Source organism: Ictalurus punctatus, chromosome 26 (genome assembly GCF_001660625.3).
Source record: "Ictalurus punctatus breed USDA103 chromosome 26, Coco_2.0, whole genome shotgun sequence".
Taxonomy (NCBI): domain Eukaryota; kingdom Metazoa; phylum Chordata; class Actinopteri; order Siluriformes; family Ictaluridae; genus Ictalurus; species Ictalurus punctatus.
Genome location: NC_030441.2, coordinates 8,532,113 through 8,544,621, shown reverse-complemented (window position 1 = coordinate 8,544,621; position 12,509 = coordinate 8,532,113). Strand labels below are relative to the sequence as shown.

Here is a 12,509-nt window from a genome sequence, read left to right as displayed (position 1 = left end):
TTCGGTTCTGGCCTGCAGTTACAGCTTGTGGTTGATTTTTGTTAAACCGTCGTGTTGCAGTGACCCACGGATCTGCGTTCAGAACACACTCGCACTTCAAGGTCGCTGCACAACAATGTGTCCCGCTTGTGCTCCAGGTCGAACACATCTAACCGTTTGTTCGACGCGCTGTTTGCAGGAGGCGCGGTCACGGTCTGCGGATTTGACAGCGGTAGCCACGGTCGTTTATTCTTCTTCGTGAAATGCACCACACAGTTTTTTTTGTCGGCGATTAAGTTTGCCTTCATGGGCCGATGGTTTTCTGTGAATGCTGGTTCTCAAGGCTTTCTCTTCAACGTTTGCGATGACTCGTCCTCCCTGGCATTTCCTCAGGGAAATCCAGCGCTCCACAAGCGATGCTATCAAATGACTGTCGCTTTGAGGCGCGGGACCGGTTAGGACACGGACTTCCTTGGTACCATCCTCCTCTTCCTCTGCGTTCTGCTCAGTCTGGCCCAAATCTCACGAAAACCTGCGGTGTCGTTTAGCCCCTTGACTGTGAACCTCTTGGTCTTTCTTTCTTCGTCCCGGAGATGGGATTTAACCAAAGCTTGCTTGGCACGTCATTAAAAATGCCTCTGTTGGGCGGCATGACATCTTGTTTCTCTGGACGCTGTGACTTATTTGTATAACAATTTAATTGCCTGTTCGATATTTTCCGTGTTTTAGGTCTCTAGTACTTTGCTTTCCTTTTGAAACACAGTATGTTTCCATTTGTGTTTATGAATGGAAATGATGATGATAATTGCCAGCCAGTTCTCATGATAAATAAATATATACATGCCTGTTGTGTATTTCTGCACCATATTCTGGGAGAAACTGAACTATGAATCCAAACAGATATAGAAATTGGCCTTGCTGTAACGTCTGTATTTGAGAAATCCCCCAATTGCGAGTCTTCACCTTTTGGTCATGTGTGGTTTTTGCCAATTTGAAGTAACCCACCAAATCTTGATTATCGTAGTCACACTAAACAGTCATCAGGGCAGTGAGATGGGGCCACTCGGCCATTAGCCTGGAGGTTAAACTGGCGGTGCCTGGGTTCCTAATGAGCCGTCCAGATAAACGCTACTCGTTAAAGTTTTACCCAAGGCACTGAAGAGGCCTCTGTCTTTATCTAGACAGACAGGAGCACACACACTGAGTCAATTCACAAAGGGATGTACCGGAAGCATGTGTTCCCAGAAAATGCAGTGTAGAGATAATGGAGAAAAATGCAGAAGCATTCCGAGTACACGCGTAGCACTTAGTAGATGTGAAAGGGCACTCTTTCTTTCTTTCTTTCTTTCTTTCTTTCTTTCTTTCTTTCTTTCTTTTTTTTTTTTTTTTGTCCACTAATTATTTCTTTCCTCTCCAGAGTCGAGTTGATTTCCTGTCTGCACCATTCAAGACGTGTTCCGTCACTAGAGAGTCGATGAAATGTATTTCAAAGTGTTTCCCTAGCAGTCTTGATGCACGCTGAGTGACGGAGTCTCATCTGGTACTAGTTGTACAGCTTGGTAAAACCTGAGTGAGCTGACATGAAAACCCAGCAGGAGTCCAGAAAACAATGAGCTCACGATCCGGCTTTTATCTGCACAGCTTTCTGTTGGCTGCAGTCCCAGTCAGGCAGGAGTTTGAGAAACTGGACACTTGGTTTGAACAGTGTGTGTGTGTGTGTGTGTGTGTGTAGAACGTGTTTGCTGTTTCATTCTCTGGATGGAGGAGTTAAAGATCCCGTCATAGCACTAATAGCTACAGGGAATTAGCAGAGATTTGCTTTGTCTGTGAAGTCTGGGTTTTAATTTAAACTGCACTCACACATTCTTCATGCTGAAATGACTAGTCACAGTACTGTAGTAGCGGTGCCTCTTTTTGATCATGAAGTAATGCAGTTATTTGCGCATGAACGCCGTTTTACTTTGCTTTAACGGTATTCCTCTAAACCGAAGGGGATCCACTGGAGGACCATGGTCCTAGTGGATTTTTTTTCACCAGACCAAACCAAGCACGTGACGACAATCCTGTAGCAGAACCGATCGATTATACGTTTAAAAGAAATCTGCCCGTAGTTTAGTGAGTCTGATTTCCTAAATCCGAGCCATCTCGGCGTCGGTAGGAGGTCCTCTGTTGCAGCTTGGATTTGCATGGATTTATGTAAATTATTTAGCAGAAGGAAACTAGAGTAGTGGTGTAACACTCTGCCATTAATCTGTATTTGTTTAGTGCTCGTCATGTTCATCTCTTTTTATTTTTGGGCATTTGGCAGATGCCCTCATCCAGAGCAGTTTTTCCTCTCATTTACACTTAAGCAGTCGAGGGTTAAGGACCTTGCCTAAGGGCGCGGCAGTGGCGGCTGAGCAGGCGTGGATTTGTACTCGCGACCTTCCGATCAGTAGTCCAACATCTTAACTACCATTAACACTGGGATTTAAGCGAATAGCAGGCATGTATCTAATATTAATATTCTAACCACCGTGAAAAATTGTGCCCATCCTATCCTTGGACGTCGTCTGACAAGCAAGGTTTCCTGATTCAGCATGTAGTGTCCAAATATCGGAGGTGCTGCGAATCAGAAATGCACACGCACCACTGTTGACGTGTTTTTCCTCAAACACTGAGGAAAAAGAAGACACACTGTGTCCAGCTTTTGGGCTAGTTTCAGGTCTTTTATTTATTTTTTTTTAATATACAGTTGAAGAGGGAATTCTGCTGAAATCACTCAAAGCTGGCCCTGCACTTCCACAAGCTGTCCTCTCAAGCTCCACATAAAAGTGAAAACCTTTTTGTTTTGCCCTGCGGGATCCCAGACCCAATGCACACACCGACTCTGGAGCTTTCTGGCAAGCTTTCTATTAAAAAAAAACAACAAAAAAAAAGGAGGGAGGGAGGGAGGGAGTACTATCAGTGTCTGTATTTGTATTCGTTTAGAACGTTAGGATCTATTGAATCCAAATAATGTATTCGTGTTTGGTTACATCGGTACTACAGGGAGGGCAAATAGGGACCCTGTCTGGTCGTCTTATTGAAGTGATGACCTGTTAAACGTGACGATGAAGGACCGTGTTGAAAGACGACTGGATGGGGAAACGTGCGTTTAATTTTTTTCCTGATTCGAGTTCAGATGTTTGTCTATAATGTGGGTTTTCATCAAGACAAAATACCCTGGTTTAATTAAAACTTGTTGAATGTCTGCTTCCAGTTTTGCGTTCAGCCCTTTACCGGTGTCTCTGGTTTTACCTCTTCCGGTCGATTCCCACCGTTTTCTTCAGCGTTTTTTTTGCTTCACCCCTCCTCACATATTAAGCCACCAGCAGCATGATGTAATCGCACTTTACCTTGGGAAAACTGCCAAGGACAACGTATTGACCCACAAAGCAATCCTAATCTGTCTCTCCTGGAGCTGCTTTCATTTCTCATCTGTCATCCCCCAGACCTCTGACCCTCTTCATAGCAAGGGAGCCTGGGAGAGCAAAGGTCTCGGCACTCGTCAACTCTGCGTAGACAAAAGAAATCCAAAACCGCGGTGCTGTGCGTCGAATACCAGCAGCGGGTTCTGTTGGACCAAAGCATTTTCAGCTCTGGCTCTTTACTCGTGACGTAAGCTCACCACATCCAAGAGCTCGTCGAAATGCGTTCACTTGAGGCAGCACGACGTCACTGATTGACCACAACATTCCCACGAGATAGGAGGACCTCATTACTCTCCATGCCACGAAACATCTTTTCATCTTCGTTTCTCCAATGACCCTTCCACAGAGGGTCTGGCATAACTCAGGGCTGTACGATATCCTTTATTTGGAGATAATTAAGTTTAGGTCTGAATCATTTTTGTGTCCTGGTTGTGGTTCTTTTATTAGTTACCACCAAAGTCACCTCTTTTTTTTCTTTTCTCTCCAATCTAAATCATTCAAATGGACTAGGCTGCACTCTGACGGTGGTATTCCCACCGTGCACCCCCCCCCCACCCCCCAACTGAGAGATGTGTTTTTACACGCATCTACACACGACTAGTTTCAGCCCTAGAATTTTTAGAATACAAGGTTAATAAGGTTGATCGGTTTCACGTCACGGCGCCCAGGAATAGTTCTTTCCTTCGGGGACTTGGGGTTTGGATATTTGAAAATGGAAGAGCGCGGTCTATTTTTGACTCCCTGTTTATGTAACGGAGGAGGGAAGGACACCGCAATGGGTGAAGGGAGAGAAAGAAAGGGGGACAGAGATTCTTGAGCAAAGTGTGGGAATGTTTACACAAGGGCCCAGGATCGGGGTTAAACGTCTTGCTGCTAAGAGGAAGCTAGACGTTAAGTTATATAAAGACTAAATCATCGCAGGGCTGTGATTGTTCTTTCAACAACAATGTGTCAGTGATGTGGTCACCTTTTTTTGTGTGTATTAGTTCACTCTCTTCTGTACATACATGAGGAAGTAATAAATGTGAAGTTCTTTCTTTTCTTTTTTTTTTTTTTTTTTTGTGGAATAATCCTCTAAACCACTTCTCAGTTCAGTAAGTTCAGTATTTCCCTTCGATATTTTCGCGCCGGCGAGAGACGGGTAACTAACTCTTGTTTTTCTCTTCCTCCCCTCCAGGGCCGACATGTCAAAACAGGACAGCTGGCAGCCATCAAAGTTATGGACGTCACCGAGGTAAAGTAACTCGTTGCTCTGTTAGAGCCTTCATCCATAAAGAGAGCAGATTTCCACGGTTCCCTTCTCATACGGGTTAGTCGTGGATGAAACCGGGACCTTTTACTCGGAGCTGGCTTTGTTGAGTTCAGCTGCACTGGGAACGTTTTCATTCTGTAGGTCTGAGAGAACATACATCACTTGCAGTGTTTACAGGAGTTGTAAGAGGTATCAAATGTTTGCTACCTTTTCCAATATTTACGTGGCCACAACTAATCTGACGTTGTATTTAACCTGTGTGTATTCATTCATTCATCTGGACGGGGCATCACAGAGCACCATGCACACACATTCATGCCTAGCGTAATGAGCGGTTTACTATAGCCAATCAACCAAGACCGTGTGAAACTCCACTCGTACGATAATGCCAAGCTCAGAGTCGAGCCATCAAGCTATACTACTTACCGTGCTAGCATCCTGACCTTGAATGAAATTGTGCATACTAATTTGAGTAGGGATGAGAAAAAGAAAAAAAAACAAGTTTCTTACCCTCACCATGTGGGGTTTAAAAAAAAAAAAATCACTTCAAGGAAATATTTGGGCACAATTATCTTAGTGTGCTATTAAACCTGGGCAGTGAACAGACATAACAAAACCTGTTTGTAAAACACTTCCCTCCAAACCAGCCGACACAAACGGCTACGCGAGAAATCTAGCCGACGACCTCGGATTAGATTCGACGGGTCGGATGTCCCGTATTATTGAGCGTTTATTTCAGACGCGTCTCGCACAGCTTCTGACTCTGATTTCTTTTCCGTCGCAAATGAAACGCGTCTCTTTGAACGGTTGTAATAAAATATAGTTCAAAACGGGTCATAGAGGCAAAGTATTAACACGTGAATGCCCGTCCACGTTCCATGCGAGTGTCTCCCTCGGCTACTTGTGGCGTTACTCTCTGCCGGTGAGACGCTAGTTTTAACTCGGTAACGCGGTATAGATTATGGGAGTATAAATATAATTTAGATTAGTATGCTTTTGCAGATAAAGTATGATATGAATTCTCAGACATCAGCAGCTGGTCTCTCGAGTCCTGACTCGTCGGCACTACGCGGCACCGGCATGGGATTTCAGAACAAATGAAAAATTTATTTAGTAATTTATTAGCTTTATGTAAATTCGCAAGCGATTTGTCGTTACAACACGGTGTCTGTGTCGGTTTAAAAAAAAAAAAAAAAAAAAAAGACCTCTGTTGTCCACACTAAAATCTTCGTCTCGTCAAACGTGACTCGATATCGACTCGGAAAGTACACCCAGGCTAAGGCTCCATCCACCCGAGTTTACCGTGTTATAAAAGGTATGCGCCAGAGCAAGGGTAGGGTGTGCACCTAACATTTATGGCACCTGATTAGCCACCTGTAACAGGAAACAGTTGAGCAACACTGCGATCTGATGAAACTCTTTGCTAAAGACATGAATAAGGAGAGTCATAGGCAAGTTCTGACACCCTGACCAAACTGGTCCCACAGTCTTCTGTCTGGATTCACGCCAGCGTTTCCAACGCGCAGTAAAAACACAACGGGTTCTTGGCAAGTTTTCAGAAGAAAAACGATCACGTGCGGATTTCGTCGTCCGAGTAAAACGTATCGATCTCCGCGCTGTCCGGTTTGACTCTAAATCTACAAAGTGTACTCATTCAAGCTAGACAGACCGCTGCATAGCCACGCCGGGCAAATTTTAAAGAACGATCTGGGAACAACTAGATGTATCTGGTCTTCCTTTATAGAGAGTTTTCGAATCGAACGCTGGACGGGAATTTTATTTTTACAGGAACTCTTCAGTCAAAGACGGGAGGTTTCCCTTTATAGTGAACCTGTGCCGCATGGGAGCGGAGAAGGCAGGCTGTTTAATTGGCCCCGAGATAATTGCCTGAACGCAAACCAAGAGTAAAAACTGGCAGTGCACCAGAAATACTGTTTACCAAACGTACGAATGCCAGATAGATAAAGAAACATGTTTTTTTGTTAAGAACTTTGGCTGAAACATTCAAGTTGGCCGTGCTTTGTTGCTTTGGATGGCAGTGAATTTGTGAGCTCTATGTTGTAAGTCTGGATCTGCTGGGCTTGGATGTGCGGACTCTTAATAGGGTCTGCGTGGGTGGGCATACCCCCCTCAATCCTGTCTGTGTGTGTGTGTGTGTGTGTGGGGCTACGTTTTCAGGGGTATTCCTTCCCAAAACCACCTCCAGGCTCTGCAGGAAACGGGATTTTTTTGGACAATTAACGGGTTTTATGGTGCGCTCATTATGTGTGTGCAGTATGGACTAGAATGATGAATCATGATATATTGTCACAATGTACAATATCGAACATTTGCGGACACCTGCCCATCACACCCGGGTGTGCTCGTTGAACGTCCCGTTCCAGATTTAGTCCCTCCTTTGCTCTTATATAAACCTCCAGTCTTCTGGGAAGCATTTCCACTAGGTTTTGGAGTGTGGCTGTGGGGATTAGTGCTCATTCAGCCACGAGAGCATCAGTGAGGTCAGGCGCTGATGCTGGGCAAAAAGGTCTGGGGTGCAGTCAGCGTTCCAGTTCATCCCAAAGGTGTTCAGTCGGGTTGAGGTCAGGGCTCTGCGCAGGACGCTCGAGTTCTTCACCAGCCTCGGCACACCATGCACGGGGCATTGTCATGCTGGGACAGGTTTGAGTTCCTCAGTTCCTGTAAAGGGAAGCTGTAAAGCTACAGCATACAAAGACATCCTATACAATTGTGTGCTTCCAGCTTTGTGGCAACAGTTTGGGGAAGAACCACATACAGGTGTAAAGGTCATATAGTGTAACTTTCTGAGAATATCATTTGTATCTCTACAATGTGGATTATTTGTAATTCGGTGAAATTCTGGAGGGACGGCGTGGCGGGTGACGTAATGACGTGCGCCGTTAATCGATCTGTGATCTAGAACATGTAAAACGGGAACAAGAAAGGAGTATTCTAAAAGCGACTCGTGCAAACACCTTAATCACAATGTTGTCTTATTCAGAATAAGGTCAATAATTAGATTACTGCCGTCCATGTAAACGTAGTCAGTGAGTTGCAGGGCCTTTCACATGGATTTTTTCTTTCTTAGTCATGACTGCAGCGTCCCCCAACTGTGAATCCAAAACGTAATCTCGTCTGTGTTTGTTTTTTTTTCTTTCTTTTTTCAACGGAAATTCAAATAGGGCTTTACCTTGTACTATGTAAGGTCACTATTGATTATTTACACTTGAGAAATGAAAGTGTGGAAACTGTAGAAAAGTGGTAGTTCCCTGTTTTAGTTTTTTTTTTTTAAAGTTTTTTTTTCTTCCCATTTATATGCCCTTTGTTCTACATAAGATGCCTGCCTAGTCATCACAGCAGACCCAGTGAAAGAGTCGTCTACTCTTTCAGTTTGCTCTCAGACCAGTTTTATTGGCTCTGATTTGGGATCAGCAGTAAAGGCCAGTATATTTCAGCGCAGTCATAAGTTGGCTCTATCGGTGTTCTTCTGTTCATCAGTGTCAGGTGACGGCTGCAGTGTGACCCGTCAGAGTGGGGATAATCCAGGCAGCCTCAGGAGGTGTGTGTGTGTGTGTGTGTGTGTGTGTGTGTGTGTGTGTGTGTGTGTCTCTCTCTGTGTGGTGTAGGAAGGGGAACTACTGAAGAAGGATGATGTCATCCCAGTGGACAAAACATTTCAGTGTATATACTCGGTTCAGCCTAGTGGTGTGCTAATAAAGAGGGAAAGGGGAAGTGTACTGTACATGATTTTTATGTTTGTGTTTTTTTTTTTTTTTTTAAACTATATAATATTAATATTTGGGAAACGGTTTCTTTAAGGTGCTCTTGGACCAATGCAAGATTTTTCTTTTTTTTTTCCCTGGAAATTAGGAAATTGATGATGCATCTTGGAAATATAATGAGGTCTTGGATATAGGCTGTTTAGGCAAGGTTGGTTTTTTTTTTTTTTTTTTGTTGGGGGGGGTAAAGTTTTCAGAGATTTTCTCCCAGGTTTACTCTTATCCAGTTCTCAAGCACCAGTCCAGTCTCGCCCCATCATGTGACCGCTACCAACCCGAGTATGCGAGGGCTAACGCATGCTTTTTCCAAGATGCGTGAAGCCAGCCAACCACGTCATTTCAAACTGCTGCTCACGCTGCCTCAAACTGGAGAGCGGAAGAACGCGCCACCTACCGTCTTCCACATACATGAGCTCACAGAAGCCTGGGGAGAGAGATGATCCCGTCCCTCCCACTCAGAGAGCACAGCCAGCTTTACTCCCTTGGTCTCCTGGCTGTGGATGGAAATTTTAACTTGCAATGTCTTTACGGTAGGACGGACGTTTTTCGACGTTGGGTCACTCAGGAGAATGTACACAAAATGTTTTAAACTAGTTCTCCATACTCGGGACATTTTTTTAAAATGATTATTTTTACTTGCACTTTTTAATCCATCACCAAATTTCTGACCGATGAAGAAAGAGTTTTCTATTTTTAGCCCTACAAGCCTGTCTGTCTGTCTGCCTGTCTGTCTGCCTGTCTGTCTGTCTGTCTGTCTGCCTAGTTCATTTAGTTATGCGCAGTGTGAACCCAAACCAAAGGTAGCCATTCGGCTCCGATTCCGCCGCTGCAAACGGATCAGTGGTCGAAAGCGAAACGTTCTCCGTTCTCGCCTCTAGTCTTTAACAGTGAGTGCCACTAACTTTCCAAAAAGGATCGATGGTTTTGTCGGCATTAAAGTGAACGTAAGCGGCGAGTTGTTATTCTTCTTCACAAGGTTTCTGACTTTGGAGTTTCTTTGCTGTCAACCAGACTAGCAGAGGCTATTTGATTGCATTAGACAGAAAGCCTTTGTGAAAGCCTGCCTCATCCATGTACCGCATGACTCACGGAGGAACCGTGTGTTTTGAATTAACCGTAACGAACGGCGGAGCAGTCGAGAGCTCGGCTGTGGTCAACGGCATTTTTCTCTCAGTAATGGCAGCGGATAATTGGGTGGATCTGCTGTCTATATCCGGGTGAACGGTCATTGTTTTTGAGACCCAGACAGAGTGCATCATCTCCTGAAGGTCTGCCAGCTTTTTTTTTCTCTCTTTATTTTATTTATTTATTATTTTTTTTGTGTTCAACTCCTTGTTCAAGGTCAAAGCGTGTTTTGACTGTCGGTTTCTGTGTTTGGACTGCAGATAAAAGAACAAATGTGTTCACGATAAAACAATGCATCTTGTTTAAAATCCTTGGCAAATAAAGTAATCCTGCTTATTTAACTTTCCTCACAGTCTTCATTAGGAAATTCTTGGCGTTCGTTCGTACGACTTTGAGGGGGGGAAAAAATGACTGACTGCCAACGCAGCAAAACCACACCAATCAATTACTCTTAATTTTATTAGCCATGATTAAACCGATTACTGTCTTTCTTTTCTTCTTTTTAATGTCTTTGTAATGAAAGTGCCATTTTGAGGTTAAGACCGAGGGAGCCAGTTGCACACATTTCAAAGAACGGTGTTCATCATGCGTTAGTTAGCACTGGGGGGAAAAACCCCCCAAAAAGGTCCTCATCTCATTATGTGAATCCATCTGTCACAGGCCGACTCGCATAAGACCCCTGTAGCGCCTGTGCAAATAGAATTAGCACAAACTGTGTCCACGCTAATTATCTCAGGCTTAGCGTCATCTCTCATCTAATGTGATTTTAGGATGAAGAGGAAGAGATTAAACTCGAGATCAACATGCTGAAGAAATATTCACATCACAGAAACATCGCCACGTACTATGGAGCATTCATTAAGAAGAGTCCTCCGGGACACGATGATCAGCTGTGGGTGAGTAGTTTTGTTTTAATTGAGTTATTATTAGTTTGATTTTTTTTTTTTTTTTTTTTTTTTAATGCAGTTTACAGAACATGAGAGGAAAATGTAGTACGTTTATAATAGATTTATACCATAGTGCTGTTGAATTCTTTAATCTTCCTTTATTGGTCAGATGATGTCATGATTTTTACAGTAACTGACCGATCCGCTGCTTTCGTATTGTAAGGTTGATAATCAGAAACATGTTATTTAAGCACGAAAAAACATAGTGAGCATTTCTGTAAGGAGATGTTGATTTGCCGTTTATGGGAGGAGTCTGTGATGTCGTCACTTTGAAACAGTCTTCATGACCGACTGCTTTGCGTTTTCCTGACTTCTCAGTAACATGATGATCTGCATTTTCATTTATTTTCTTCCCTCCCAAAGAGATTGTTTTGAAATTGCGATAACGTATGGAACTAAATTTGCGCCAAAAGTTACCGACCGTAACTTTTCAAGAAACGAACTAAAGTACGCGGTGAGCGAATAGAAAAACACTCCGAGGAGAGTGAGCTCAGTGGCAGAAATTTAGCACGGTCTTCAAATGAACAGCGTTCTTTAACGGTTTTCGAAGCTTCGTTTTCACTAATCGTGGCTTACGAGTGTGCCGTCGGGTTTCGTTTACACTTTGGAGCTCTTCGTTTATGTTCTGCAAGTTTACGCTCGCCATTCTGGAACAAACTTCTCGTGTGGGCGGGGCTTAACAGCGATTTGCTCTCATTGGCTAGTGAGATTTGGATCGACAGCTCCCTGACCAGGAAGTAGAGACTTCAGTGTCGTGAATTTTGGAGAGCGTTCTGGGTGCGGTTCTCTGTGTGGTTCTAGTGTTTGTACTTTGTACTGGAAATGACTAACTGACTTGGTCAGTATATTAGTTCATAATTAATATACGAGGTTTCTGTAGTCTCGTGATTTATTTTATTTTTTTCCCCGAGATCAGCGAAAGGAGCGGCACGGAGCGTCATCTACATCATCCTCTTCAGCTGGACACTCGAGCTGTCAATCCAGATCTCACTAGCCAATGAGAGTAAATTGCTGTTAAGCCCATTATACACGTGAGATCTGTGCCAGAACGGTGAACATAGCTATTTTTGTCCATTTCTGGAAAGGTTGCATTCAATCCTTTTGGTGGAAATTTTGCTTCCTTAATATCGGAGACTGACTTTTCTTTCTGATTTTTCTCAACATTCCACCTTAAACGTAACTATACAGTTTTTTTTTGTTTTGTTTTTTTTCATCAAATTCGAAATTGTAAAAAAAAAAAAAAAAAGTTTCCGTGGTTTGATAGAAATAAAACACTTTGGGGACCTTTGCATCGGGTCACATCACTCGTAGAACGGCACACTCCCATGTGTTTTATCCCTTACTTACTGTGTCTCGCTGTAGCTGGTGATGGAATTCTGTGGAGCTGGCTCAATCACAGACCTGGTGAAGAACACGAAGAACGGCCTGAAGGAGGATTGGATCGCCTACATTTCACGAGAGATCCTCCGAGTGAGTAGATTTAACCACACCATTTTCAGTCTCTTTCCTCACAGTTCTCGCCAATGCAGCGTGCAGTATAAACACAACGGCATAAGAACATGGGATGTGACCGTGCAGGTACAGGACTACAGCGCAAGACAAACTATGCCAGACAATACATACTGCAGTGCGAGAAGCAAGACCATACTCGGTGCAAAAAAAAAAACAAAGTATAGTATGTGCAACAGGAAGTAGAGGGAGTGCTTTCAAATCTTATAGTGAAAATCAGCCTTAATTATAAATAAGGTGCGATTTATTACACATTCAGTTGCAACTGCATTTAGACATTTGGTGTTTTATTATTTGTAGACACTTTTTTGGTCCAAAACGGCGTGTGAGTAAAGCAATCCAGTCACAGAGCCCAGTGCAGACGTTTGCATACCGTTTCCAACCTCTTTTATGTATTACGCCACACACTCTAGCTTCTTCAGATCCCATCCATAGATCAAGAGAGTCGTCACTTATTTTCAGTCTG

At 43.5% G+C, this 12,509-nt stretch overlaps 1 protein-coding gene across 10 annotated transcripts in view; it reads left to right on the top strand.

Annotated features, from left to right (window-relative positions):
- Nucleotides 1-12,509, top strand: part of LOC108258915 (mitogen-activated protein kinase kinase kinase kinase 4) — a 59,616-nt gene that overhangs the window by 26,603 nt on the left and 20,504 nt on the right. For all 10 annotated transcript variants that reach the window (XM_053676050.1, XM_053676049.1, XM_017457922.3 and 7 more), the window contains exons 3-5: nucleotides 4,609-4,665; nucleotides 10,358-10,483; nucleotides 11,897-12,004. In XM_053676050.1, the coding sequence (XP_053532025.1) occupies nucleotides 4,609-4,665; nucleotides 10,358-10,483; nucleotides 11,897-12,004 (291 nt within the window). The remainder of the gene's footprint in view (nucleotides 1-4,608; nucleotides 4,666-10,357; nucleotides 10,484-11,896; nucleotides 12,005-12,509) is intronic.